The following is a 27,442-nucleotide window of genomic DNA, read 5'->3' as shown; positions in this document are numbered from 1 at the left end:
CAAGGGGAGGCTGGGGAGAAAGCGACGGGTTTCTGGGAGGGTAGTGGAAGGACATAGCCGTGGGCCCTTGTGTCACTTGTTCTAGCTCGTGTAAGATAGAGGTGGCCTTTGCGGAACCCACTCGCTATGGCGAAGAAAGTGAACAGTCAATCGGCATAGGCACTAGCGTGTTCTTCAACTTCGTGAAGCAATGATTGTTTATTTCCTCTGTCCACCGATTGGTGTCAACTCTTGAACGAAGAGGTACAGCTATCTAAAGGCAAAATTGGGGACCGGAGAAATAAATCCTACATGAATGAGGGAGGTAAATGTTAGAAATATTGCTTACAACCCTGGTTCACACGGCAGTTGAACAGAGTAATAATGACAGGTTGAAGCTAGGTGTCAACAACTAACCAAGCATGCAGCGTTGTACTCGATTGCCTGTTGCAACCCGTTTTGTAGCGCGTTACAATTCGTTACTCATGAAAAAGGCCAATAGAGAAATAAAATTATGAGGTGCGCAGCACGAGGGTCGGGATTTGGGGCTGTTTGGAGTTGCGGGTTAAACAATGATTGCAATGGAGGATTATTTTGGGATTTAAAACTATAAGAGTAAGAGGGCACGCATGAAACAAGTGGAGACCGCTGGTGAATGCTGGAATTCTGCCAATAAAATGCCGTGTCCTGAGTGAGGTAGTAAGTCAGGCTGATCATAAACCACAGAGAGAATGAATAATTCGGAGAATCTCTGTCGCGCTTCATTCTCGACCCTTCATGTACACCTTCTGATTGCGAACCATAGGTGTCTGTATACATAGTTACAAGGACGACCTACACAGTACTCCTCGAGTTTGTCTTCACAAGACCCGCCCATATGCAGAGCGGAGCCAAATGGACCCTTTGACGGAAGGTTGTCTTTCTTGCCTCTCATACTTTGGCCACCTGGCGATTACCCAGCTATTCTTTACGAAATATCTACCTACAGTAGGTGCTAGTAGGTAGTTCAAGGGCATTTCTAAAATTTTCGCTTTATTAAACGGTATTGATATACAACAGTCAGCTTGTTCTCAACGTCTGCCCGTCCAAGATGGGATACTTGATCTACAGTGGCTAGAAAGATATTCGTAATCCTTTCGCAATCCTGGGAATACTCCATGGGAAGAATAGCAAAAGATAAAAAAAGAGATTCGCTCAAGGTAGTACCTGCAGAGCGTTCTTGACCCGTTTTGATAAGTAGTTGCAACTCTCATGAATAGTTAGCGATCTACGACCAAACCAAGACTTGAATCCAACCACGAACGCTATGCGCCCCATCCTACAGGGCGTAATCTCCCAAATAAAAGAGCATCATGAAAAGCTCGTGAAACCGATTGCACATTATCTAAACATGACCGATTTTGTAATGTCATCCTCGGAGAAATCTATGTAACTAAAGCTTCTGGTACTCCAGCTTGCCTTCCAGCTTCTTAGCTTCCGCCACCTTGCGCACCGCCCGGTTGAAGTCGTCTTGGTTGATGGCGTCCCGGTAATCTTTAATGGCAAACAAACCACTATGCTTCAATGTCAGAAACATCAACCACAAACAAAAGGGTAGGAATGAAATTACATACGCTTCTGTGACAACATTGCGTAGATCTGCTCCATTGAGACCGTCACTCATCTTCACGACACTCTCAAAGTCAATATCACCCTCGAGTTGGACGGTACTGGAATGAATCTTCAAGATCTCCAAGCGACCAACTTCATTGGGAAGAGGGATCTCAATCTTGCGGTCCAACCGACCCGCTCGCAATAGAGCGGGATCAAGAGTATCAGGTCTGTTCGTAGCCATGATGATCTTCGTCTTTCCGAGATAATCGAACCCATCCAATTGGTTAAGAAGCTCCATCAGCGTCCGTTGGATTTCACGATCAGCGGATGTACCTTCCGAGAATCGTCGACCACCGATCGCGTCAATTTCATCCATGAAGATAATACAAGGCTCATGCTCCTTGGCGTATCCGAACATTTCTCTTATTAGCCGTGCAGATTCACCGATGTACTTGTCGACGATAGCGGACGAAACAACTTCAAATGGTCAGCAAAGGCGTCCTGAATTCCCAATAAACATAATGCGCTCACCCTTCAAGAAGTTGGTCTCCATCGAGCTGGCTACAGCACGTGCCAGCAATGTCTTTCCTGTGCCAGGAGGTCCATAAAGGAGGACACCCTTGGGTGGTTTAATGCCAACTCGGTGGAAAAGCTCGGGATTTTTGAGTGGCAACTCGATCACTTCTCGTAACTCTCGGATTTGTTCGTTCAAACCACCAATACCAGCGAAGTTGACTTGTCCTGGGTCCTCCAAAGACATGTTGTATACTAATGGGTCGACCTCCCGGGGCAGCATCCGCATGATCGTCAGGGTTGTCATATCAAGGGCGACACGAGTCCCTTGTTTCAGTTTTGACTTATCGACCTTCGAACGGCAACCAACGACATAACGGGGACCAGATGATGCCTTCACAATGACTATGGTTTGAAGTCAGCCTCTGGAAAATGTAGAGTGAAGCAGACCACTGTTCATCACGAGTTGTATGCAGTTTTGTATGTTGAAAACAAAGTATTGTGGGAGCAACCACCGAATAAACGTACATCTCTCCTCATCCAGCTGCTTCAACACTTCACCGATGATCTGACCCACACTCTGTAGGGCCTTAATGTTTTCCTCTGAGATATCGAACTCCCTTTGTAAGTCCTTAATTCCCATCCGAAGGGATTTGAGCTTGGCCTCCCATTCTCGGAGCTCCAGCAGGCTCTTCTTGTAGTCCTCGAGCGCCTGCTCTCTCTCCGGGTCAGCAGCGCCGTTCATTGTGAGACCTCACAGATGATCGGACGGAAACGGTTCGGAAAGAAAACTATAGATTCAGGGGCGGATGGGATGGAATTATACGCGGGAGAGATAGAGATGGCAGAGATGGTGACCGCGGATGGCTCGTTGGGGTATCTGATCTCAATGCTATCATCAGCTCTAGAGGAGCTTACGGAGCCACTAAGCCATGAGGTCACCTGACCCCAACATGGGATACCCAGCTAGGTCACATGAAGTTGATGCCTGAAGGATGCTGCGCAGTATCTATTATCCGGGGATGTTCAGGCATCAAGGTGTCAGCGGGTACCACATTTTCGCCATTACGCAATATGGAAATTTCCAGATACGTAGTCTCCAGCGAGACTCTCAAAGACCTTTGAATGAATTGACGTGAACCCTTCGGGACAACACAGCAAAATCAACCGGGCGAGGGATTAACCCCCAATAGACACCAATAAGGATATATTAGTTGTTACCTACCATCCTCTAGAATGACATTTCGTCCAACATACATATATACATACATACTAGTACTTCGATGAACACCTGGACTGGTTTACCTATCAAGTCGACAATCCTCCGGTTCCTACCAGGGCATAGTAGACATGAGATGGTCTCCTACCAAGGTACCCCAGAAACAAGGATGTGAATCTTTTAGTAACTATTAATTTACCCGCTTTACCCCGAGGGAATGCGGAAGATCTCGCGGCAGGGTTGACACAGTTGACAGAGAGCTCAGCCAGCGAGAGTCTCAGAAGACTGACGAGCCCCACCATTTCATTGGAAAGATTCGGGAGGACGAGGTCGAGAGCTTTTGCCGGGGAAGAGGACGAGGATGGTACAAGAACTAGACCTTTCCAACTTTAATTGTTGACACCTATTTAATTCTCTCCTTCTTCTTTATTTACTTGTTATTTGTTTCCATTTCTCCAACGACGACCGTCCCATTCCTAGTCTCCTAACTCTGCCCTCTTATTGTCATCTCCCATAGGTGAGTTTGGTTGTTTTGTTTCCACTGAGATCATGACCTCCTACCCCACCATCCCACTATTTTGTTACGGTAACCATGACCCCTCCATGGGAAAGAGAGACGAGGGCGAGAGCGACCAGAAAACTCGATGATCGTTCTATCGTGTCTCGCCGTCATACCACAATCGTGCTATACTGATTGGCGTTCCCTTTTGAATACCGTTGTAACTGTTCCTGACTCTCGGTCAACTGAAATTGGATCTCCCCACCACTGCCTCTACCTTGTACTCCGTCACTGAACCATCCGATCATTCTTTTTGGGTCGTCGGTGAACACAACCCCCGCTGCTAGTCTCCTCCCAACACCAATCCAGAACTGTTTTGATTTTCCATTCCCTTCGTTTATATATGTCGTCTCTCCTCCCTTTCTTTCTCTTTTCTTCCGTCCTCAAACTTAGTCGACTGACCAATCCCTCAGCTCGTCAAAATGCCTATCTCCAAGATCCACGCCCGCTCTGTTTACGACTCCCGCGGTAACCCTACCGTTGAGGTGGACGTCGTCACCGAGACTGGTTTGCACCGCGCTATCGTTCCCTCTGGTGCTTCCACTGGTTAGTTGGCCCCACTAGTCTACAGGAGCTTTCTATGTACTTCCTTGTCGTCTTTCTACCGTACTGACAATTAAATCATAGGCCAGCACGAGGCTCACGAGCTCCGTGATGGTGACAAGACCCGCTGGGGTGGAAAGGGTATGTACTAGATGCTCCCCGAATGCTTGTCGGGTGCAACGCAGGCTGATCGTAGTGACGGAGAACAGGTGTTCTCAAAGCTGTCGCCAATGTCAATGATACCATTGCCCCCGCCGTCATCAAGGAGAACCTCGATGTCAAGGACCAGTCCAAGGTCGACGAGTTCCTCAACAAGCTTGATGGAACTGCCAACAAGTCTAACCTCGGTGCTAACGCCATCCTCGGTGTCAGTTTGGCCATTGCCAAGGCTGGTGCCGCTGAGAAGGGTGTCCCTCTCTACGCTCACATCTCCGACCTCGCTGGTACCAAGAAGCCCTATGTGCTTCCTGTTCCCTTCCAGAACGTCCTGAACGGTGGCTCTCACGCTGGTGGCCGTCTGGCTTTCCAGGAGTTCATGATTGTTCCTTCGTAAGTACTCGGTCCAGATGTACCCCCTTCTTCTACAGCTATACTAACTTGGCTGACAGCTCTGCCCCCTCTTTCTCCGAGGCTCTCCGCCAGGGTGCTGAGGTCTACCAGAAGCTCAAGGCTCTCGCCAAGAAGAAGTACGGCCAGTCTGCTGGCAATGTTGGTGACGAGGGTGGTGTTGCTCCCGATATCCAGACTGCCGAGGAAGCTCTTGACCTCATCACTGAGGCCATTGAGCAGGCCGGTTACACTGGCCAGATGAAGATTGCCATGGACGTTGCTTCCAGCGAATTCTACAAGGCCGATGTCAAGAAGTACGACCTTGACTTCAAGAACCCCGACAGCGACTCTGCCAAGTGGCTCACATACGAGCAGCTGGCCGACCTCTACAAGTCTCTTGCCAGCAAGTACCCCATTGTCAGCATTGAGGATCCCTTCGCTGAGGACGACTGGGAGGCCTGGAGCTACTTCTACAAGACTTCTGACTTCCAGATTGTTGGGTATGTAGTCGGCTTCCTTACAGTGTCATATTCAAAACATATTAACATGAACTCCATAGTGATGACTTGACCGTTACCAACCCCCTGCGTATCAAGAAGGCTATCGAGACCAAGGCTTGCAACGCCCTCCTGCTCAAGGTTAACCAGATCGGTACTCTTACCGAGTCCATCCAGGCTGCCAAGGACTCCTACGCCGACAACTGGGGTGTCATGGTTTCCCACCGTTCTGGTGAGACTGAGGATGTCACTATTGCCGATATTGCTGTCGGTCTGCGCTCTGGCCAGATCAAGACCGGTGCTCCTGCTCGTTCCGAGCGTCTGGCCAAGCTTAACCAGATCCTCCGTATCGAGGAGGAGCTTGGCGACAATGCCGTCTATGCTGGTGAAAAGTTCCGCACTTCTGTCAACCTGTAAATGAACCGTATGATTATATGACGTCCACCAACCAATCTTGCACATTATCGAAAGATGGTTGGACTCGGGACCGCACTGCATGCCCGGGTTTTCGCTACTTGCAGGCTCTACGAGCTGCACAAAGCACTACAGATGATATTCTCTTAAGATTTATGATGACGATTCGATTAGGCCAGATATAGTGGCAGTAATGCAATAAAAGTGCAATTCAAAAAAAAAGTAAAGAAAACGAAACTCCCCAATGTAGACCGTGACTAGTGGCCACAGTCTACCAACGTAGGTATACTCCGTATATCTTATAGTGATGTTAACTCCCAACACCTGATGAATAGGCGTGAACGGTATCGGTACACGTGACCTTCTCTAGCCCCACCACCAGATTGTTTTATCGTGAAGTTATTGTGAGGGACTCGCCCACATCAAAATCGCCTTCGGGTTATTGATTCGCCCACCACGACCCTCTCGTTGAGACACACGGCACTTGCTCGTCCTGTTATCGAGTCATTAGAAGTTTGAAGCTTTTACCGCTTTATACATCCTTGACTTAGCCATGGCGCCCGAACGGTGGGGTAAGGATATCTGAAATTTGTGGACTTTCCGCATACAATCTGCTTTCTTTACAACGGCACTTTACTGACAGTTCCTACTTTTCTGCCGCAGACGATGAGGAGGACAGTGGTTCCCCTCCTCCCGTGGCCCCCCGTCGCAGGTTCGATGATGAAGAAGAAGAGGAGGTGGGTAAATTTTTCTCTTCTGCTATTTTACCCCACCATATATAGCACATATGGCCATCACTCGGAAACTCAATTTGCTAATCAGCTGGAATTACCCAACAGGTTCTCGACTCCTGGGATGCCGCCGAAGACTCCGAAGTAGAGCGGGAAAAGGCAGCCAAGGCGGCCGAAGCCAAAGCTAAGGCTGATGCCGAGGCTGCGGCAAATAAGAAGAGCAAGTCGCAGCGTATACAGGAGCACAAGGAGGAGCGCAAAAAGAAGGCCGAGGAGGATGAGTCCGAGAGCGAGGATGAGGACGATGCCGACAAGAGAGCCCGTCTGCGCCGCGCCCAGAAGGATGCTGATCTCAAGCACGCCGAGGATCTGTTCGGTGACATCGACCTCAACCGGAACCGCGGAGCTCCCAAGGCTATCGTTATTAGTGACTCGGCCGACCCGACGCAGGCCGTCGATCTCTCTGCTATGCCTCTGTTCAAGCCTACCACTAAGGACCAGTTCGCTCGTCTGACTTCCACCCTTATCCCGCTCCTGACTCCCCACTCGAAGAAGCCTCACTATTCCCTGTGGGCGCAGGAGTTTGCTAAACAACTTGTCAAGGAGCTGAACAGTGCCGATGTCAAGAAGATCGCTAGTGCTATGACAACTATGAGCAACGAGAAGATGAGAGAGGAGCGCGCTGCTGACAAAGGTAGCAAGAAGTCCAAGGCAGCCAAGACGAAGGTGTCACTGGTTACTTCCAGAGATAACAAGCTTGATGCTGATTACGATAATGGTGATGATGGACTGGGTGACGACGATTTCATGTGATTGATCATTTCATCTCATTTCTTTTTTGCTTCTTTCTGTGCTCTCATAGTTGCCAGCCCCCTGTCAGTATGACACGATACTTGCCAACTCTTGTACATCCACCCTTAAACAGCTCCTTTGCGTCCCTTCTCTTCTCCCTCTCCCTTGCCTCCTCTCTTCTGGTAGTATATATTAATACGATAGAGACGTGCTTTACTAGCCCTGGCCAAGTATGTTTATTTTTAACTTTTTGGTCAAGTTGAGCGACACAAGTTAAAAGATCGATAGAGGAAAACTTTTACACATATAGAACTCGGAAATCGTTCCTACCACCGGAGTTTGCGTATACTGTCTACTTGTCGGTGAAGGAAAGCATATTCAACTAGCTTGCACATAACAGTTGGCTGGTAATCATTGTGCTCATACCTTGAAGCTTAGGCGTTTTGCCTGTTTTCCAGCAAGCAATTACTGGGCGGAACTTTACCAGCTTGAGGAATGTATGAAAGAACAAGAACAAAGAGCGAGTCTATGAGAAGCAGGCTCAGACTACGCGATGAAAACGATCACTGTACCACAAGTGTGCATGGTATTTCTAACAATGATACCATCGAATTAAAAAGACGGGGTATGTTTCATCCTTCAGGGCGTCGACTCTATAAAGTCGCACGTCTTTGGGTAGAACGACTACTAAGTTTAAATTCAAATATTCGCGGGGCTTATGGGATGATGTACGAGAAAACAGTAGAGACAACGCGGGCAAGCAAGCACAAAAAAAAGAACAAAAAAAGGGGGGGGGGGGTGGAATAACACATTGTATCTTGCTCTGGGGGTTGGGAATAGAAACAGTAAAAGAGAGATAAATTCCGCTCAGCCCCTTTTCTTCGCTCTCCAAATATCAAACTCCGCCGGCCGACCCACACGATCCCGAACAAGTGGAAGATACGTGCCGGTCCAAACCAGTCACGCAGCTAAAACAGACCATCGTAAACACTTCCAGGGAGAATCCGAACCCTCTCCAAATAGGCGCCGAGCGCACAACGCTGTTTTTGATACAAAAGAAAACGTCCAATTTGTCGCTTTAAGACTCAGGGGCGGCAGGCTTGGATTCCTCACCCTTATCCTCGGGAGCAGGGGCAGACTCCTCTTCAGGCTTGTCTTCCTTGGAAGCTGCACCCTCAGGCTCCTGGCCATCGGAAGAGGTCCAAAGAGTAAGGTTGTCACGCAGAAGCTGCATGATAAGGGTGCTGTCACGGTAGCTTTCTTCCGAGAGCGAGTCGAGCTCGGCGATTGCATCATCGAAAGCCTGCTTGGCAAGGTGGCAGGCACGATCGGGCGAGTTCAGGATTTCGTAGTAGAACACGGAGAAGTTCAATGCAAGACCCAAGCGGATGGGGTGAGTGGGTGTGAGGTCAGTCTGGGCAACGTCGGTGGCGTTCTAGTCCAGATCGTAAGTAGGAGCGTCAGTACGAGAGAACAACCATCAGGCATACCTTGTAGGCCTCGTGAGCAGCAGTAGCAGCAACCTTGCGCTTGTTGCCAGAAGCAAACTCAGCAAGATAACGGTGGTAGTCGCCCTTCCTATTATTGAATTTGATTAACCGCATCATTCATGGGGCGTTCCCAAAACCAACAGGCTTACATCTTGTAGTAGAAAACCTTGGACTCGCCGGTCTCGGCCTTGGGAATGAGGGACTGGTCCAGAACGTCAAGAACATCCTGGCAGACCTTCTCCAGCTCGGTTTCGATCTTCTGGCGGTAGTCACGGATGATCGAGACGTGCTGCTCAGAACCCTTGGACTCCTCCTTCTGTTCAATGGAGGAGATGATACGCCAGGAAGCACGGCGGGTACCGACCACGTTCTTGTAGGCAACGGAGAGAAGGTTACGCTCATCGACGGTAAGCTCGCCTCCAATCTGATGCGGGGTCAGCAAGGCAAGAAAAGGGGTGCGGGGGAAGCGATCTCAGGGTGTAAAGCGAAATGGTTACATACGTTGGCGACTTCCTGTTAGGTCATTAGCGATCGCGTCTTAAACGACTGACACAACAAGCGTTTAGTAGGCTGCTACTCACCTTCATGTACGTGACCATCTCTGTAACGAGAGGAAATTAGTATACAGGGTACCGAGGTCCAGCCATTCAAGGGATCTTACCATCGTAACGCTCAGCCTGCTCGCAAAGGCGGGCGAGGAATGTCTTGCTGGAGAAAGGGGGTTAGTATCTCCGTTATCTGTTGTTGATTGAGTCGGTCTGGGTCCTTACTTCTCACGCTGTGAATGAAGAAATATTGTTAGTATTGATTTACTTTATTGTAAAGACCACGTCAAAAACGATAGAGAGTTTCCAAGAGTGAGATGCATGCATCAACACGTCCAGCCGCTATCGCAGCAGCACGAGGGCAGAAAACAATAGAAGAGGAGGGGTCAGGCTGGAACAACATACCTCAGAAGTCATGCTGGAAGATAGGGTACAGATAGGAGGATCACAAGACAGAGTAGGGTGGTTGAAAGGAGTTGATAAGAGAAGAGAAAAGAGGTGTGGGGAAAGAAGAGGGCAAAAAGACAACACAGATGGAATGGGGATGTGGAATTCACCAGAGGTTTGACAGATGCGATCCTCAAGCAACAGATGATGAACCGGTGAGGTGACGGCCTGCCAGCTTTAGCGAGAGGCGGGCGCGGCCTATTGTTTGTGATGTTTGGCCGGGGGTGCCCCCAAGCGCCTGAGGCAAGCAGGCCCAATAGGGACCGTTCTGCCTGAGGCATGAAAGACCCTCATCATTATTGACTGGACTGCGCGATGGCGCATCCGCTTATTATCCATCTTATGTATTAGTTACCTGAACTGTGATGTCAGATCAGACCGATTCGGGTGCCCTAGCATGAGCTACTTCAATTCGTTCCGCATTATAATCCTCTCCGCCTCTCTGGTATGAATGTGTATGTAGCATTAATGAAGGCTTTGGCAACTATCAAAGTGAACCTCCTGTGGGTGTGCAAAGATCAATTGCTGAGATTGAAGCCTGTGCTGACTGCATCTGGCAACAAGTCTGACAGACAAGGATTGATGATTGTTGGGCTGTGTCTATATACCTTTTCAATCGTACATACATACAACACTTCTTCTAGGCACCTAATGCTCGACATGCTGAGGCATAGAAGCAGCCCAGTTGGCAAGAGTAACCAACAGTGGTAGATGAATAAATAAGCTCAAGAATGAGAAGAAAAGGGGAGAGGGGGGCTAAAACGAAGTCCAATCTATGATATGCCGTGCGGTTGTCGTACCTAAGGGTATTAATTACCAACCTTTGAAAGATGGCAGTGGCATAAGGGATTTCTCCGGAGACGAGTCCCCTGAGATAGGTCAGATAGGGACCTAGCAACGTAATATCACTCTACCATCCACATCGTCATACACCGTACTCTGGAGTCTGCAGCGACTGACCATTTAGTATGTATATGTACTACTAAAGTAGGTACTTCTAGCACAGGGCATAGGCCCCATCATCCTCTTGGAGACATGGTTCCAGGACCGAGCAGGGGTCTTGGGGCAAGGCATCAACATTTCTGAGTGGAGATCGGGGCGATTCAATACACGTATTTTACAGCAGTATTGTACCGTACATGCATACTAGTACATACCTCGCCCTCCACACGTCTAGACTATTTCCACCATGAGATATTTCTGATATTACCTTGCGATTTGGTGGAATAATAAGATTCGTACGAGTAACTATGAAATTTCCAGTATGTTAACTTTACTATTGAGAAGCAATGAGAAGCAAGTTGACGTAGCAAAGTAGCGGTCATGCTGGGTCATCCGCTATATGTGGTTATCTTACCGTTCAGCCCTGTAGGCTTATTTTGGTCCACTACTACCAACCAGACAGTCTTTGCGGCGGCGAAACGGGACCAATGGATCCAGAGACCCATGGCAGCAGACCGCAAAAGAACACGTTTGAATACAGGGGACCGATAAATTATTGACTCCAGGTACTTATCCACTCTCTCGGCTTCAAAACGCACGTCTTAACCCGGAGGCCAATTTCCAGGTTAATTCTTTCCCCCCTTCCCCCGGTCATATCACCTTCGTTATAATTATAACAATCATTATCATCTCGACTACTCCGTAAGGGTGTTGTTATCGATCAAAACGGGAAAAAAAGGTTGCCAAATTTCTTTTCTCCGCAATACACTTCGGAGCACGGCTATCTTTCCCTCCCTTCTTCTAGATTCTTCCCGATAGTACCTTACCAGTACTCGTTTCGTTACCAATCATCCGGCCACTTGGCGTTCATGTCTTGATCTTTAGCATCTGCGAACTTTTCTCCAAACCTTTCTCTCTTTTCCTTCTCCCCTTGCTCCCAACCCTAGTCAGAACCTTGACGGTTGTGGTTCATCATGGAGCATTCTTACCTCTATTCCCCAAAGGAGGTGCTGGAACACTTTAGTGTTTCAGAGCACTCGGGTCTATCGCAGGAACAGGCGTTGAAAGCCAGGCAAAAACATGGAGCAAATGGTTAGTCACACAGATCCAATGTTCGACTGAGAGCACAAATTGACTCAGTCTCGTCCTTCGTGTAGCGCTTGCGGAAGACCCTCCCACCCCCCTTTGGGAGCTCATCCTGGAACAATTCAAAGATCAACTGGTCCTCATTCTTCTAGGCTCGGCTGCACTGTCTTTTGTCTTGGCTCTCTTTGAAGAAGGGGACGATTGGACTGCCTTTGTTGACCCGGTTGTGGTAAGTCCTGAACATATTTAGTTCATTGCATTGTTAGAAAAGCGCTGATAACCTTTGGTGCGACCACAGATCCTGACGATCCTGATCCTCAATTCTGTCGTTGGCGTGACGCAAGAAACCAGCGCGGAGAAAGCAATTGCTGCGCTCCAGGAATATTCTGCGAATGAGGCTACTGTCGTACGTGATGGGAAAACTCAGCGTATCAAGGCCGAAGACCTGGTTCCTGGAGACATAATTCATATCGCGGTTGGAGATCGTGTACCTGCCGACTGCAGGTTGATTGCAGTCCATAGCAACAGTTTCCGGGTCGACCAAGCTATCTTGACGGGCGAGAGCGAGAGCGTTGGGAAAGATACTAGTGCCATTCGCGATAAGCAGGCTGTCAAGCAAGATCAGACCAACATCCTCTTCTCGGGTACACAGTGGTCAATGGACACGCTACAGCCCTGGTGGTTTTGACCGGCGGATCAACTGCCATCGGTGATATCCATGATAGCATCACGTCTCAGATCTCGGAACCAACACCACTGAAGCAGAAAATCAATGATTTCGGTGACATGCTTGCCAAAGTGATCACAGTCATCTGTATTCTGGTGTGGGTAATCAACATTGAGCACTTTAACGACCCGTCACACGGCGGTTGGACCAAGGGAGCTATTTATTACCTCAAGATTGCGGTTTCTCTTGGTGTGGCTGCCATTCCTGAAGGCTTGGCTGTTGTAATCACTACTTGTCTTGCTCTCGGTACTCGTAAGATGGCCAATAAAAACGCGGTGGTTCGGTCGCTTCCTTCTGTGGAAACCTTAGGAAGTTGCAGCGTTATCTGCTCAGACAAGACCGGTACTCTGACCACTAATCAGATGAGTGTGAACAAGGTCGTCTACCTGGACAAGACTGGCAGCAGTGTTCAAGAGATTGATGTTGAAGGCACAACTTTTGCACCGGAGGGCAATCTTTCCCAAAATGGCAAGGTCTTGCAAAATCTCGCAGTTCAATCCTCCACTATTCGACAGATGGCCGAGGTAATGGCTATTTGTAACAGTGCGAATCTATCCCACGATGCCAAGAGTGGTGTCTACTCCTGTATCGGCGAGCCGACCGAGGGAGCCTTGCGCGTCCTGGTCGAGAAGATTGGAACTGACGATGCCGCTACCAATGCGAAAATATCCCAGCTCCCTACCTCTCAGAGACTCCGTGCTTCGAGTGCCTATTATGAGAGTCGCTTGCCGCTGAAGGCAACTTATGAGTTTTCTCGCGATCGAAAGAGTATGTCTGTCCTTGTTGGCACTGAGAAGAAACAAAGTCTTTTGGTTAAGGGTGCTCCTGAATCCATCCTTGAGCGATGTACCCATGTTCTCCTGGGATCCGATGGGCCCCGTGTACCTATTACTAAAGAACACGCCGATCTACTCTCTGCCGAGATTGTTGAGTATGGTAACCGTGGCCTTCGTGTGATGGCTTTGGCCCGTGTTGACGATGTGGGCGCCAACCCCCTCCTGCGCAACGCCCAGACGTCCGATGATTACGCTCAATTGGAACGGAACATGACTCTCATTGGCCTTGCCGCCATGCTTGACCCCCCGCGCCTCGAGGTTGCTGATTCTATCAAAAAGTGTCTTGCTGCTGGTATTCGAGTGATCGTTATCACCGGCGATAGCCGAAACACTGCTGAGGCCGTCTGCCGCCAGATTGGTGTCTTCGCTGAAGATGAAGATCTCGCCGGTAAGAGCTTTACTGGTAGGGAGTTCGATGGCCTTTCTGATAGTGAGAAACTCGAGGCTGTTAAGACGGCCTCTCTTTTCTCTCGGACTGAGCCCAGCCACAAATCTAAGTTGGTCGATCTCCTTCAGTCTCTGGGCCATGTGGTCGCGATGACTGGTGATGGAGTCAACGATGCGCCTGCCCTGAAAAAATCTGATATTGGCGTAGCTATGGGTACCGGTACCGATGTGGCTAAGCTGGCTGCTGACATGGTGCTGGCAGATGACAACTTTGCAACTATTACTGTAGCTGTTGAGGAAGGAAGATCTATTTACAGCAACACTCAGCAGTTCATCCGGTATCTTATCTCGTCTAACATTGGAGAAGTGGTATCAATCTTCTTGACGGCGGCTTTGGGTATGCCTGAAGCGCTGGTACCCGTGCAGTTGTTGTGGGTTAACTTGGTCACCGACGGCTTGCCTGCGACTGCTCTGTCATTCAACCCACCTGATCATGATGTGATGAGACGCCCCCCTCGTAAGCGTGATGAGCCCCTTGTTGGTGGCTGGCTACTGTTCAGATATCTGGTTATCGGTACATACGTCGGTGCTGCCACCGTCTTTGGCTACGTTTGGTGGTTCCTTTACAACCCAGAAGGGCCCCAGATTTCGTTCTGGCAACTGGTAAGCTCAGCGACAACCCTCAAAACTCTCTCTTGTATGTTATTACCATGTACTAACCCCACCTATAGTCTCATTTCCACAAGTGCTCCGCACAGTTCCCCGAAATTGGTTGTGAGATGTTTACGAACGACATGTCTCGTTCTGCTTCTACGGTTTCATTGTCCATCCTGGTGGTAATCGAGATGCTGAACGCTATGAACGCCCTGTCGTCTAGCGAGTCCCTGTTCACTTTCGCTCTGTGGAACAACATGATGCTGGTCTACGCTATCATTCTCTCGATGGCATTGCACTTTGCCATCTTGTACATTCCATTTTTACAGGGGTTGTTCTCGATTCTGCCGCTAAACTGGGTGGAATGGAAGGCAGTCGTGGCCATTAGTGCTCCCGTTATGTAAGTCTCATTTACCTTGCTGTGGGTTCTGACTAGCTAACAAGTTGCAAGAATTATTGATGAGACACTTAAATTCGTCGAGCGTCAGATGTACACTACAACCTCGAAGGGTGCAGGTCAGCAGAATGGAGCTGCGTCCAAGCCTAAGAGGGCATAGATGTTGCAGGATGGGAGGTCGAGTGGGGTGGCACGATAGATATAGATATCGACCCCTTGAGTCGATGATTTCATTTTTTTCCTTCTTTTCTTGGACACTCATGACATGTATGAAACGTGTTAGATGTTCTCCGCAGTAGAGAGCAATGAAGAAATGAATTAGCCAGGATTATCGAAGCTACGGCCTATGGGTTGTCAGATCATTTTCTCTTGTTGCAAAGAATAAGATTTATATTTGGTTTTTTTTTTTTTCAATCTCTCAAATCCACCCCATCCATTCCCCTCCCTCTTAATTATCTCCCGCGAAAACAAAGCCTTGGTGTTGACAGAGCTGAGTCACGTTGCATTTCCCGTGACTTGATTCTCGAATTTTTCGATGAACGTAGACGGAATACTACCTTCCTACATTTCCTACATGCACCTAGTACCTACGTATTAGTCCGATGCGACGCTGGACTAACCTTGCATTGAGGACAATCCTTCCATTCCGCCCATGACATGGGTCTCCTGACCTTTCACGAGACAATGAGGGGGATCGCCGCATTCTTCAGCCATACACTTTCTCTTTCTCGGTGCAAAAGAGAGCGACATGCTACTTAGTATTGCCATCAATGACGATACCGGGTTAGTTTAGGCTAATTGACGGACGGGATAAATGAGTGACGGCCGTTCATGAGCGAATTACCATGGCCATTTCCTGGGAAGGCAAAGCCATGCGGGGAAAATTGAAATTGAAGCCCAGACTGGAAGGTTTCAAGCCAAGAGCCATCAGCGGCGGTCTTGAACTGAAGTTACGTCTTTTGATAACACGGCCTTAGTGGTGGACTGACGCGGCGATCTTTTCCCCAGACTGGATGCTGTCTTTTGCGGGGTGAAAGTCTGGGGATCGATTATCTTATTCTCTACCCCAATGAGGGCCATAACATTCCCCCTCTCCGCGGCCTTCTTACCAGGAATGACTCGATCCACGACCTAAGCAAAAGTAGCATATGTCGAGATGGCGCCATTGGATGAGGTCTGTGTCTATGACCCCAGAATGCACCATATATTGAAAGAAGAAAAATATAAAAGGACGTCGGTGTGACAATCTCGCCCGTCCGTAAACCTTTAGCCATTATGATCAATTATTCTACACCCTGAAGGTACCGCTTCTTTATTTCACATTTGCAACAATGGGGTTGCTACATTTCCTGCAGACCCGATCCGGGTTTCAAGTCGATAATAGGAGGACAACCTCGGCAGCGACCCTCACCTTACGCCAAAGCCTATGGCCCTTATGTCTCGTCACTATTCTCTTCTTTTTATGGGTGAGTTTGTGGTGCAGCTGTCTTACAACTGCCATATCTAGTTGCTAAGGTCCGTCAGGGGTTCGCCTATGGACTGCTGGATACGCTCAATAAACACTTCCAGATCACCCTAGGTATCACTCGGACTCGTTCGGCTGGTCTTCAGGCTGCGTACTTTGGGTAAGCCTCACAACTTCGAATAGGGAACTATATTCATAAGATTAGGGCCTATCCTCTGGCATCCTTAGGATATGCGAACTATATGCTGCGTCATTTTGGATACAAATCCGTGTTTATTATGGGATTGGTTCTCTACGGTATTGGCGCCCTCTGCATGTGGCCCGCGGGCCTAAATCGCTCGTTCGGAGGGTTCTGCGCTGCAACTCTCGTCATCGGTTCGGGCTTGGGATCTCTCGAGACAGCAGCCAATCCATATCTTGCCGGTGCGTACGTCGAGGTTCTCATCTCAGAGGCATGGACGCCTCAGTAAAATCACGCTCACTAAAACATATTGTGTAGTCTGTGGTCCACCAAAATATGCCGAGATTCGAATCAACCTTGCACAAGCTTTCAATGGAATCGGTACTTGTGTCGCCCCGGCTTTAGCATCGTACGTGTTCTTCACCGATACGGGTGACGACATCGATGCCCTCAAAAGTGTACAATGGGTGTACCTTGCCATCGGTATCTTTGTGTTTCTTCTTGCTGGTGTCTTTTTCGTTTCAAACATCCCTGAAGTCACAGATGAGGACATGGCGTTCCAGGTTGCCTCCACCCATGTTGGCGAGCAGGATAAGCCTTTCCGGAAACAATACAAACTGTTCCATGCCACTCTAGCTCAGTTCACATATACCGGTGCCCAAGGTGAGTAGATCATTTACTCTCTTCCTAGCTAAAATTACTGTATCTCAACCAAATGACCTGAGCCAATCTAACATATTCTAATTACTTAGTGGCTATTGCCGGATATTTCATCAACTATGTGACCGAAACGTGGCCCGGCACTGAGGATTCCACCGCATCCAAGTACCTGGCCGGCGCCCAGGGAGCCTTTGCCGTCGGTCGGTTCGCAGGTGCATTCTTCATGAGATATGTGAAGGCTCGTTGGGTATTCCTAGTATACCTCTCCTGTACCGTAGCATTCATAGCAGCGTCAACAACTCAAGGATACAAGACCGGCCTAGGTACGTCCCCAGTGCTCTTGCCCAAAACCGTCTTGGTTATGTTGCACGAACTAATAGATCTCAAATCAAAGCAATGCTCTTCATCACTCTGTTCTTTGAATCCGTCTGCTTCCCCACAATCGTCGCCCTGGGTATTCGCGGCCTTGGTCGTCACTACAAGCGCGGTTCTGGGTTCATCGTTGCCGGTGTTAGCGGTGGTGCTGTCGTGCCCCCAATCCTGGGGCATGTAGCTGATATGCGGAATAATACTGGATTTGCAATGATTGTGCCGACTATGTTCATGGTGGTTGCGTGGACGTATGCCGTGGCGGTAAATTTTGTTCCTGCATATCGGGATACGGTCGATAGAATTGGAGAGAGCGAGGTTGGACTGCAGGCAGGGGATGATGGTGTTTCTAAGGAGAAAGACGTCGAAGTTGGTGCCATGGGCCAATCGAAAGAGGTTGTTGTAAGGTGATCTCGAAAGTTACTTCTATTACTTGGTCTTTAACACGATATGTTATAGTGCCAATTATATATTTCAGAACCCATGAAAGTAGAATCAGAATAATATAAACAGAGTCAAGTGACCTATAATAGAAGCGTGTGCTGAAGAGATTAGAGCCAATTGTCGAGCCTTTAGAACTACTATGATTTGATTAATCTCTTCTACAGATATGTGATAGAATCTTAAACTCATAGAAATGGTAGGCCTTCGATTTTTGGAACAATATAAATGTCTGACGTCTACTCTATCTATATGCAAACAAGACGGACACACAGTAAAGCAGGAAGTCAACGATGAATGACAGGTCAATTCAAACGATAATGCATTGATCACTGGATGGATATCATTCCCAGTGCCAGCCGAGATCCAGCCTTGGGGCACGTTATTGTGAAGAAACAACATGGAAGAGAAAAAGAAACGAGAAGAGAAGAATATTTGCGTATGTAATAGGGGATATCTCAAAACACGCTAGTCCTAATATGACCGTCAGATTAGACTCAGCAGAGATGAATCAGGGTTGACGAAGGAAGATAATGCAAAATAGGATACACAGAAAGGAGATCGTAATGTGAAGGGAGGGACGTGCTTAATATGGTAGTGTAAATTTGAATTAGATGAAGGAAGCCTAGAATTGGAAGGAAGTGAAAGGAGGAACAGAGGAAAAAAAGGGAAAGGCAAAGAGAGTCGTGGGAAGCCACAGAGACGGGTTGTAAAGCATTCAAATCCAACACCTTTTACCCAGACCAGAGATGCCCAAGAATACTGTCCAAAGAAACTAGCGCCGCATAGCCGCAGGGGTATAAAATAAATTGTATAACAAGAAAGAAACCGAAAATGCCAACCAGTAGAGTGAAAGGAGTGATAGTCGATGCCTCCAACCCTTTAATATTATGTCACGGCTCTCTTCCCGGAACGCACTGATCTCGGAGAATTGCCTGTTGCTGCGTTCAACTTTGATGCCTTTAGTGAAGACGAGCGTGGGGGACGCAATGGGCTGGTATCAAGGTCAGGAGCTGGGGCTAGAACCGGCTTAGAGCTTCGCCCAGATAAGTCACTAGTATACTCCAACCCTATGTGTTCATCTGTCTTCATTTCAGTGGGTGATCCAGGCTCCTCTTCAGTTCCCGTAAATGCGTCGACTTCTTCGATGTCCTCATCTTCCTCTATGTCTTCTTCTATGATTTGGCTCTTTCGCGCCACAGGTCGAGCTGCGCTTGAGGTCTCCGCGACGGCAACACCGCTACGGGGAAACTCCGGGGCAGCCATGCCGCCAGAGACCATGAGATTCGTAGTGTGGACCATAGGCCCCTTGAATGCAGATCGTTTGCGGCGTGCAAACACAAGACTTGACGATGGTGAATATAACAAGGGCGCAGGTGCCGATTCGTTGAAAATAGAAGTCATTCTACCACTGGGATCATCCACCTCGTGGAACCCATTGTTCATACCTCGAACCAAGCGGATATTGCTGGGGAAACGGGACGAGGCGCTGGGCGTGGTAGGGAGAACTTTAACGGAGGAATGAGGTGATCTGGAGGCCCGAGCTGTCGGGGTTGATGCTGAGCCGATACTGTTTGACGAAACAGACGACGCCTTTGAATGGGTGTGCGTATGGTGGATGCTGCGAATTGAGGAAATCGAAGACGAGGTTGACTTGCGGCCTCGCAGGCCAGCAGAGGATCGCCTGTAGGAACCCCTAGGCGTGATTGGAGAGGGAGACAAGGAGTTCCGGTGACTTGTATTAGTGCTCAAAGGTCGAGTCTGGCGAGGATAAGAGTGGCGATGATTGGGATAGGAAGTACTACTGCGGGCTAGGCTGCTGGCATTGGAAGCGCGCTTTATCTGTGTCGGTGTCGACAACTCTCCCGTTGCGGGGCCAGCCGAAGAAGACTGCGCAGATTTCTTCCCGGTATCCTGCCCTTTGGACGGGCTTAGCTTGTCCGAAAGAAACTTGCGATGGGTACCTTGTGCACCAGCAGCTTTGCTGTGGGGGGACTTGGCTCTCTTCGCAGACTCGACAAACCAATGTTTGAGGGATGCCAGTTGACTGAGGATTGGATACTGACGGCGCCCAGTGCGACGTCTGAAGATCCCATTATGTTGGGCTAATTCGGGTTGAGAGGCGCTTACATGCAATGTACTTGGCCTGCTTGAACGTCTTCTATCCTTGGGAGGTGGTAATGGGCGGTGTCGTGTAGAACTAGCAGACCGAACAGAGTCTTTGTCAACAGGAGGAGGTGGATTGCTGGAAGCTGGGGATTGGATGGGAACTGGCTCTGGTAGACTAGGCAGTTCAGGTACAGCAAGCTGCGAAGGTAAACTCCGTCGATCTCTGCGACCGCGCTCTTGGAGAGGTGCATTTAGAGAGGCATGTCCCTCCTCATCAACCTCCACAAGGGCGGCTGAAATTTTCTCTAGTCGGCTGCTGGCTGCGCTCAGGCGACGAATATTCTTCGCTTCAACTTCTCGCTCCCTTCGCTTACGCTCTCGTTTTTGCTCCTTCCGTTGTTCTTTTTCAGTCAGCAATGCCCACCAACCGGCGAGTGGGTCGCATCGTTGAGCAAGGACACTGTGGACCACCTCATCAATATTGACGCCGGCACTTTTCATCCGCTGCAAAGTTGTCTTCTCTAGAGGCGTAGTAAAAGGAGCAGGCCGTGGGATTTTCAATATTGCCAATTGGTCTGGAGCATGTTCGGCAAGGAACGGGTGCGCCAAAATTTCGTTTAGGCTCGGCCGGATCAGAGGGCGCTTTGATAAGAGCAAGTTTATAAGAGCTTTTGCATCATCCGGAAATCTGTCATTGTACACAGGATCCTCCGTGAGGATCCGAGTCTTGGTAACTTGGTCGTCGTCCTCGTCGAAGGGGAGCTCCCCAGCGACGAGAGCATATAAAATGATGCCCAAGCTCCACACGTCCACCTTTTCGCCTGCATACTTCTCACCCTTCAACATCTCCGGGGCACTATAACATATCGTACCACAGAATGTTTGTAGGTAGCTTGCTTTGCCCTCATACTCCCGGGTGAACCCAAAATCGCATAGTTTGACGTTCTCGTGTTTATCTAGTAAAATATTCTCCAATTTCAGGTCCCGGTGGACGCAAGATTTGCTGTGAACATAGGCCACCGCACCGACAAGTTGCGTGAAAATCCTTTTGACTTTGTCGACGGGTAGTGGGCCATGACGAAGAAGATAGTTATAGAGTTCATCACCTAGCCGCATCTGTCAGCAGTGGAGTGGGGGATACGCTGATACACGCCCCATACCTGGACAATATTCCAACACCAGCCAAACCAGCTTTTCCGTTACGATAACTTCATAGAGGCGGGCAATATGAGGATGTAAAAACTGGCGATGATGATGAATCTCACGCGGCAGATTCGTATCTTCTCTACTTGAGGACTTGAGCACAACCTATTCGCAATTACATTGGTCAGTACTATCATTGAAGTGCAAGGTGTATTGTGCAGTTATACCTTGGAGCCATTAGTGAGCTTATGAGACGCAAGGTAAACCTTGCCGAAGGAACCTTTCCCGATTAGCCTCCCGAGTGTATAGTTCCCTACACTCCGAAGATCCTTTGAGGAGAATTCCCTGACGAAGATGAGGTCGTGAGTAACTATAGGTCTGGCCGGAGTAGAGAAAGGAGGTGCTTACTCGAGTAATTCATGGTAGGACTGGGCGAGCTGTAGTGTAGTTTCTAGTTAGCTGGGCTTCAATCAAAATATGAGATTGATGGGACCGGTAGTAAACAATATTTGGCCACAAGGACGATGAAGGATATACTGGATCTGCAGAGAAAGCCTAGCGACATGATCCGTATGGGCGCATAGCTATAATGATGCTATTGACTCAATAAACTGAAAAAAACGAACCTTCTCCTTTTGTTTTTGGGCATGAACCTCCGCTCTCGTCCTGGGAGGCGGCATGTGTTAAGATGATCCCCGCCTGTTCTAGAATGCACCGCGGAGATGAGAAACGCGCTTCTTGAACTTCTGTGTAGTATCTTCAGACAATCGTAATTCGTGTGCGACTGCCATTCAAAGGATCGAGCACATCAAGACCGCTTGTCTGAGTAGAGAGGGATCGGGACGTAGGCTACAGCGTGATGCGGAGGGTGTGAATCAAGGAGCAAACCACCTGACACAGCTCGAGGGTAGACCGAGTAATATAAAGCGAGAGTTGGAGGATTTCACGGAGCAAAATATCGAGAGATAATTGAGCTTATCTCCGAGTCTTGGTCAAAAGAGAGAGTGCAGGATGGCGGAGCTGGTGGAAGCCGCGGAGGAGTGGACCGCAATATCAAAACGGAAGGAGAAGGGGTTGAGCCACAGCCGGGGAGGCGACCAGCTAGGACAATATGATACAATGTCAGTTTATTATAAAATTGTATCCAGCAGAACAAATCATGCATAGAAAATGCTTTGGGGTACTAGCGAAAAAAGCAGAGGGGAAAAAATGAAGGGGGGAAAAAAGCAAGCATACCACGGAAATAACAGACTACAAAGGATAAGAAACGAACGGATCGAAGTAAGAGAGGGGGTCTGAGAAAAAGAGAGCGAGCAAGTACTGGCGAAATGCAGCCAAGCAAACTTCCAATGGGCTTAATTGTCAATCAAACAAGCAAATATGTGTGTGTGTGTGTATGAGTGGTGTGGTGCGTGACAGGAGAGGACAATTAGTATGGGATGAAGTAAGGAAAGGCTCTGACGACAGCCAACAGGACATTGCATAAGCGGTTGAGCCGTTAATTAGCTCGTTCAAAGCTGATGGGAAACTTTTCCCTTCGTTCCTTGGACTTGTATTATGATTTTCTCCATTAGCTGGGTAAAAACGTGGGCCGTTTCTTGTCATTGGAAAGTATAAAACTGCTTTTAATTCGTCATAGTGTAGGGATCAATGCCCGTAGTGCTAATTTATTTTCTTTGCTTTTCTTGTCTTTTTGACTTTGATTTTGATTACTCTTATTATGCTTCTTTTCCGACCGAACTTTTGTTTCTCATGCGAGGGATCATGTCACATGCCCTTTCCGGCCTCGCTCCAATCCAAACAAACAAACAAACAAGAATCAGTACGAGGAGATCTCAATGCAGGACTGCTCCTCTTCCTTCGCTGATTTTCTTTTAACCGAAGAATCACATCCATTCTCTCTCAAAGTGGGCGGGCTTATCTCATCCGACGTTAACCCCTGAATCACATAAATTTAGAAAGGAAATTAATTATGACATACCGCACTAGTCCTCTCTAGCGCCTTTCCCATGCCCATGTTGAGCTTAGCGAGGAGCGTTTCATTCAAACTAACGGAGTCCACCCAGTCTACTTTTCTCCCTTGCAATGAACCAGATGTACTCCGTACCTGAGATTGATCGTATGACGATTGCATAACATTATTTTATCGTCATGCATCCGGAAAATCTACTGAATATCATAATTATAATAGTGGGACGGTTGGGGTATATGGTATGGAAATTGTTTGTTTACGCTGCGATTTGATTGCTAACCATCATCACGTTTTGGTCTCCTGCCACCAGGGTAGGGAATGCAAATGTCGAACTGCGCGATGACTTGCACAAAGTGCTGGATCGACACTTTCAAGGCCCGTTTCCCCTTGAAATGCGAGCGATACCAGCCCGAAGTAAGAGTGTAGCAGATCTGTGCGTGCTAATTAGCTATATTACAAAAAGAGTAAAAGGAGAAAAAGAGAAAGGTCCAAGAGTAAACGCTAGACTTACCTGGTGGTTCTCCCACGCCCTTTCCGAATCCACCAACGATATGTTGCGTTTTCTCTAAGAGGTATCGCCGATTCCGAGTCGCATCCACCAAAGCTAGCCTATTCATCATCTGTTCCTTTACTATCAGCTTGATACGCATTTTAAGTTTTGAGGTAAAGCCTCTTACATTCAAAGATGCAGTATTCCAAAACGAATAACAAGTATCGGCATATTTGTTACAGCGTCCGTTAAATCCTGCCCATGGCAGTGAATCCTCTGTTTCCGGCGGTACAACAGGGAGCCGATCGACTTTTGTGTCTAAACTGGGCTCCTCAACTGTCACTGATAAAGGTTTAACCTCATCTATGCCGTGGCCATCTTCTTCGTCGGATTCTTCCTCATCGTCGCCAAGCTCAGACGTTTGTCGTGCAACAAGCCATCTGACCAAAGACTCAAAAGGCCCAGCTTTGGGCGAAAGTAACGCGATTGGCTTATGGTTCTTCGAAAGGCGGTCTAGGAATGTTAGGGCACCAATAGCGCAATAAGTGTGACCAGCTGCGATTCGAAAGTTAGAAAGACGGAATATGCATCTAGGATAGTCGTTGCGTAGCGGGATATGGAAAACAGGACATACAGTGAGATTCGCAGAAGGGCCCTTCCCCTATGCCGCCGTCGTATGCCTAGAAGAATCCTTAGCCAAATCATAATCCACGGGAATAGTAGAAAGTGTAGGAGGGGCATTTCATTTCTTACTTGACAGGCCTCGATAAACGCAACCAATTTATCTACGTCTATATCCATGATACCCTCGAGGTTATCCCCACATTTGCCTCTCAGTATATATCGCGTACCGGCACCGAAACAGCAAAATCGTAAATCGCCGCCGCCTTCAATATTCCCTTCTGTGCCGAGGACTTCGCCAAAACTCCCGTTTTCGCGCTGCATTCTGGAGAGCCATTGTAAACACTCAGTTCGCTTTACCCGTGACAGATCATCACCCAAGGTCAACAGTATCACCAATGCAAAGAATGTTGAGGGAATATTGGCCGGATCCCAAGCTTCGTTTGCCGCTGTTCGCCGTTCTGACCCAAAGTCGGTCCCTGTGAATCCCCGGAAGCCTCCCGAAGGCACCTGGCAGTGGTAGATCCACTCAACATACCCTTGCCGCTCTTCGGGAGTTGTCTTGTTATATAATTCGCCTAGGAGATCCAGGCCTGCAACGGTGAAGTAAGCGAGGAGGATGCGGTTCGAGTCATTGGAGGTATATAAGCCCGGTAAAAACGTCTTGAGGCATCGTAGGAAATACTTGAGATGACGTTCCTTATGAAAAACGGCTTCGGTCATGGTTACGGCGGTGAAGGTCTGGATTATGATCCAGGGTACTGGCCATAAAATTTGCACAGATAGTATGAAAGTTGTCCGTGATATGCGTCAGAGATTCTTTGTCAAGCTTATCGTGCCATCACCTTTTAATCTCGATTTCTCATTTGGCGCGCGGACACTCTCGGAGTTAACAGCTGCCGCGCACTTAACCCCACATGGTTTGCTTGATTCATCGGGAGAGAAAACCGAAAAGAATAAAAATAAACTCCCAGCTCTATGGGTCTCGACTCAACCTCACCCCGAATATTACTGAACATGCGGAGGTGACATTCAGACACCAACATCACTATTTTCATTTACGGCGTTCTGTTTTATTCTACGTATCCTTCAGCTTGTGCCCACAAACAACAAGATGGGTCTATTATCATCTAAAACGCTGATTCAGGCACATGCCTTGTGCCTGTTCATCCTCGCCGTCTACCTCACCAGGTCACCAGAAGTCATTACGGACTCCGATGTGGTTTTCATGCTAGGAGAGACCTTACAAATAGTAAGAATAAACCATATGATCTATCGCTGAAAATGTTCTTCTTGTTGGAGGTTAACACGTCTTACTTCAGGATGCTGCACCATCCCTTTCCCGTCCTCAATCCCCTTTTGCGCTATGCGGCATCCTCCTCGTCGCGGATGCCCTTGTCGATCTTATCCTCGTCACAAAGGTCCCCCGAATTAATGAAATTATTGCAATGGCAGAAATCGCTCGGTCTGCAGCCCCCACGTCGATCGCAGGAGCTATGCGAACGAATCCATTCTTAGCACGTCTCGCCTCACTTTACACGGAAATTTGGACCCTGCTCTCTGCTTCACGCTTCTGCCTTTTCTTTGCCGTTTCTTTCTTTATATACCAGAGTAAGCCATCGGATTGGGGCGTGGATGGTCGCCATACAGTTGATGGGTATGGCCAAGAGCCCGCCTCTGGCTTGGACCAGTTGAAAAACAGAGTAATATTCACGTATGGCTTTATGGAAATGATGTTTTGGCTTTGGGTAAGTTCTATGGCCTCATCTACAATTTACTTTGATCTTCAGATCTGATTAAATGTTGTAGATTTACCTTACTCTTCGTGAAGAACGACATGAGATCGCGGTTCGATTCGCAGAACAAGACCAACAAGTGTCGTAGGCTCCTTCGGTTGTGCGAAAGTGTGGGAGTACCTAAATTGAACTTGCTACTACAAAGAGAACAAGAGTTATTGTAACTACGCACATTTCCTTCGACTTATCAATGCGTTCTCACAGGTGGACGCTGAATATCACTAGAATGTGGACTTAGTAGAGCATCTTAAATACATATTAGACAATTGCTCCTCCGGTGTCTTGGATGTAGACATAAACTTGTTCTCCGCTTGACTTCCCCGACTCGTAATTAGGTACTCCGTAGTCAGGCTTCTCTCCCACTCTGTGTGCCCGGAAAGAGGCGGTCCGCGTCTCACTTCTCTACGCAAGGAATGCGAAGACTGCCGCACCAAGAGCAGCAAGGAGACTAGTATCTTTGCTTTGTACAAGGCCAGCTCCGCCATTACTGGTAGTAGGTGACGATGTTGAAGTAGATGAGGTCTTGGTGTTGCTGTCAGATTTGGAAGCAGTTGGTGATGCAGAGCTATCGGGAGAACCCGAAGTAGTCGCAGCCGATTCATCCGTGGCTGTGCTCTTCGCAGTAGTTGATTTTCTAGAGGCCGAAGAATCGGAAGATGTCTCAGTAGCACTCGAACTTCCCTCGGCGCAGCTAGCACTCTTGGGGAGGTCATTTACACCGGCGCCACTGCAGAGTTGGTTTGCGAATTTGAGAACGGCTACGCGAGACCATGTTAGCAAGACAATATGTCCTCGTGCGTACGATTCTGCATTGAACTTGCGGTGTGAGTGAAAGACAAAAAGTCAGGACTTACCATCTTGTTGATCCTTTGAGCACTTGTTGGCGACACAACAAGATATACCGTTGATAAAGCTATTGTCACCGCAGATACAAGCAACATCGATAGTCTGGCACTGCTTGGGAATGGAGCCAGTAGCACAATCTTTCTGTTGTGGTTCTGTCAGCAGACAATTTTGGGTCCATCTCAGCAAAAGAAGTTCATTAAGGAGCGGGAATCAATGACCTCAAACATGGGTATATATACCGCGCAGTCTAGTAGGCCGTCCATTCCTTGAGCAAAAACAGTGCTCAGGCAGGTGGTGAGTATGACAGAGATATAGTACAGCTTCATGTTGGCTACCTATACCTTTGGGCGGGGGAGGGGAGTAGGGTAAGATGCAATGGACTGTTTGCAGATGAGTTGTTCTGGGCTGCACGGCGAAGTAAAAATTATAAGTAAAAGAGGGGAGGGATG

The 27,442-nt window shown here is 48.3% G+C and overlaps 9 protein-coding genes across 9 annotated transcripts; 5 read left to right on the top strand and 4 right to left on the bottom strand.

Moving 5' to 3' along the window:
• Window positions 1-1,411: 1,411 nt before the first annotated feature.
• rpt4 (proteasome regulatory particle base subunit RPT4) lies at window positions 1,412-2,830 on the bottom strand (the record flags this gene model as incomplete). Its single annotated transcript, XM_022536367.1, has 4 exons — window positions 1,412-1,532; window positions 1,593-2,049; window positions 2,104-2,490; window positions 2,614-2,830. 4 exons carry the CDS (start codon window positions 2,828-2,830, stop codon window positions 1,412-1,414), a joined length of 1,182 nt encoding a protein of 393 aa, XP_022385503.1.
• A 1,455-nt stretch (window positions 2,831-4,285) lies between these two features.
• On the top strand, window positions 4,286-5,869 carry aspf22 (enolase acuN; the record flags this gene model as incomplete). The annotated part of the gene is made up of 5 exons (XM_022536366.1): window positions 4,286-4,409; window positions 4,491-4,547; window positions 4,616-4,955; window positions 5,015-5,455; window positions 5,515-5,869. The coding sequence occupies 5 exons, from the start codon at window positions 4,286-4,288 to the stop codon at window positions 5,867-5,869; spliced, it is 1,317 nt and encodes a 438-aa protein (XP_022385504.1).
• A 550-nt stretch (window positions 5,870-6,419) lies between these two features.
• On the top strand, window positions 6,420-7,410 carry ABOM_009237 (eukaryotic translation initiation factor 3 subunit J; the record flags this gene model as incomplete). Its single annotated transcript, XM_022536365.1, has 3 exons — window positions 6,420-6,438; window positions 6,530-6,603; window positions 6,706-7,410. The coding sequence occupies 3 exons, from the start codon at window positions 6,420-6,422 to the stop codon at window positions 7,408-7,410; spliced, it is 798 nt and encodes a 265-aa protein (XP_022385496.1).
• Window positions 7,411-8,467: 1,057 nt separating this feature from the next.
• ABOM_009236 (14-3-3 adaptor artA-like protein) lies at window positions 8,468-9,586 on the bottom strand (the record flags this gene model as incomplete). Its single annotated transcript, XM_022536364.1, has 5 exons — window positions 8,468-8,824; window positions 8,880-8,967; window positions 9,029-9,303; window positions 9,461-9,480; window positions 9,541-9,586. Coding segments are annotated over 5 exons (786 nt in total), but the record flags the coding sequence as incomplete, so codon positions are not given.
• Window positions 9,587-11,787: 2,201 nt separating this feature from the next.
• On the top strand, window positions 11,788-15,060 carry ABOM_009235 (calcium-transporting ATPase; the record flags this gene model as incomplete). The annotated part of the gene is made up of 6 exons (XM_022536363.1): window positions 11,788-11,905; window positions 11,971-12,128; window positions 12,198-12,543; window positions 12,573-14,512; window positions 14,581-14,903; window positions 14,955-15,060. 6 exons carry the CDS (start codon window positions 11,788-11,790, stop codon window positions 15,058-15,060), a joined length of 2,991 nt encoding a protein of 996 aa, XP_022385498.1.
• A 1,171-nt stretch (window positions 15,061-16,231) lies between these two features.
• ABOM_009234 (putative l-fucose permease) lies at window positions 16,232-17,986 on the top strand (the record flags this gene model as incomplete). The annotated part of the gene is made up of 6 exons (XM_022536362.1): window positions 16,232-16,366; window positions 16,425-16,525; window positions 16,571-16,788; window positions 16,865-17,209; window positions 17,299-17,529; window positions 17,601-17,986. The coding sequence occupies 6 exons, from the start codon at window positions 16,232-16,234 to the stop codon at window positions 17,984-17,986; spliced, it is 1,416 nt and encodes a 471-aa protein (XP_022385499.1).
• A 918-nt stretch (window positions 17,987-18,904) lies between these two features.
• On the bottom strand, window positions 18,905-25,074 carry ABOM_009233 (non-specific serine/threonine protein kinase; the record flags this gene model as incomplete). Its single annotated transcript, XM_022536361.1, has 9 exons — window positions 18,905-21,231; window positions 21,286-21,433; window positions 21,496-21,613; window positions 21,677-21,705; window positions 23,574-23,671; window positions 23,752-23,860; window positions 23,918-24,285; window positions 24,365-24,410; window positions 24,484-25,074. 9 exons carry the CDS (start codon window positions 25,072-25,074, stop codon window positions 18,905-18,907), a joined length of 3,834 nt encoding a protein of 1,277 aa, XP_022385500.1.
• A 391-nt stretch (window positions 25,075-25,465) lies between these two features.
• ABOM_009232 (uncharacterized protein) lies at window positions 25,466-26,235 on the top strand (the record flags this gene model as incomplete). Its single annotated transcript, XM_022536360.1, has 3 exons — window positions 25,466-25,603; window positions 25,674-26,099; window positions 26,161-26,235. 3 exons carry the CDS (start codon window positions 25,466-25,468, stop codon window positions 26,233-26,235), a joined length of 639 nt encoding a protein of 212 aa, XP_022385501.1.
• A 314-nt stretch (window positions 26,236-26,549) lies between these two features.
• On the bottom strand, window positions 26,550-27,319 carry ABOM_009231 (CFEM domain-containing protein; the record flags this gene model as incomplete). The annotated part of the gene is made up of 3 exons (XM_022536359.1): window positions 26,550-26,905; window positions 27,002-27,134; window positions 27,233-27,319. The coding sequence occupies 3 exons, from the start codon at window positions 27,317-27,319 to the stop codon at window positions 26,550-26,552; spliced, it is 576 nt and encodes a 191-aa protein (XP_022385502.1).
• Window positions 27,320-27,442: the final 123 nt, after the last annotated feature.

This window comes from Aspergillus bombycis (genome assembly GCF_001792695.1).
Source record: "Aspergillus bombycis strain NRRL26010 chromosome Unknown contig00103, whole genome shotgun sequence".
NCBI classification, from domain to species: domain Eukaryota; kingdom Fungi; phylum Ascomycota; class Eurotiomycetes; order Eurotiales; family Aspergillaceae; genus Aspergillus; species Aspergillus bombycis.
Note: the sequence above shows the minus strand (reverse complement) of the source record. Positions and strands in the feature narration are given on the sequence as shown.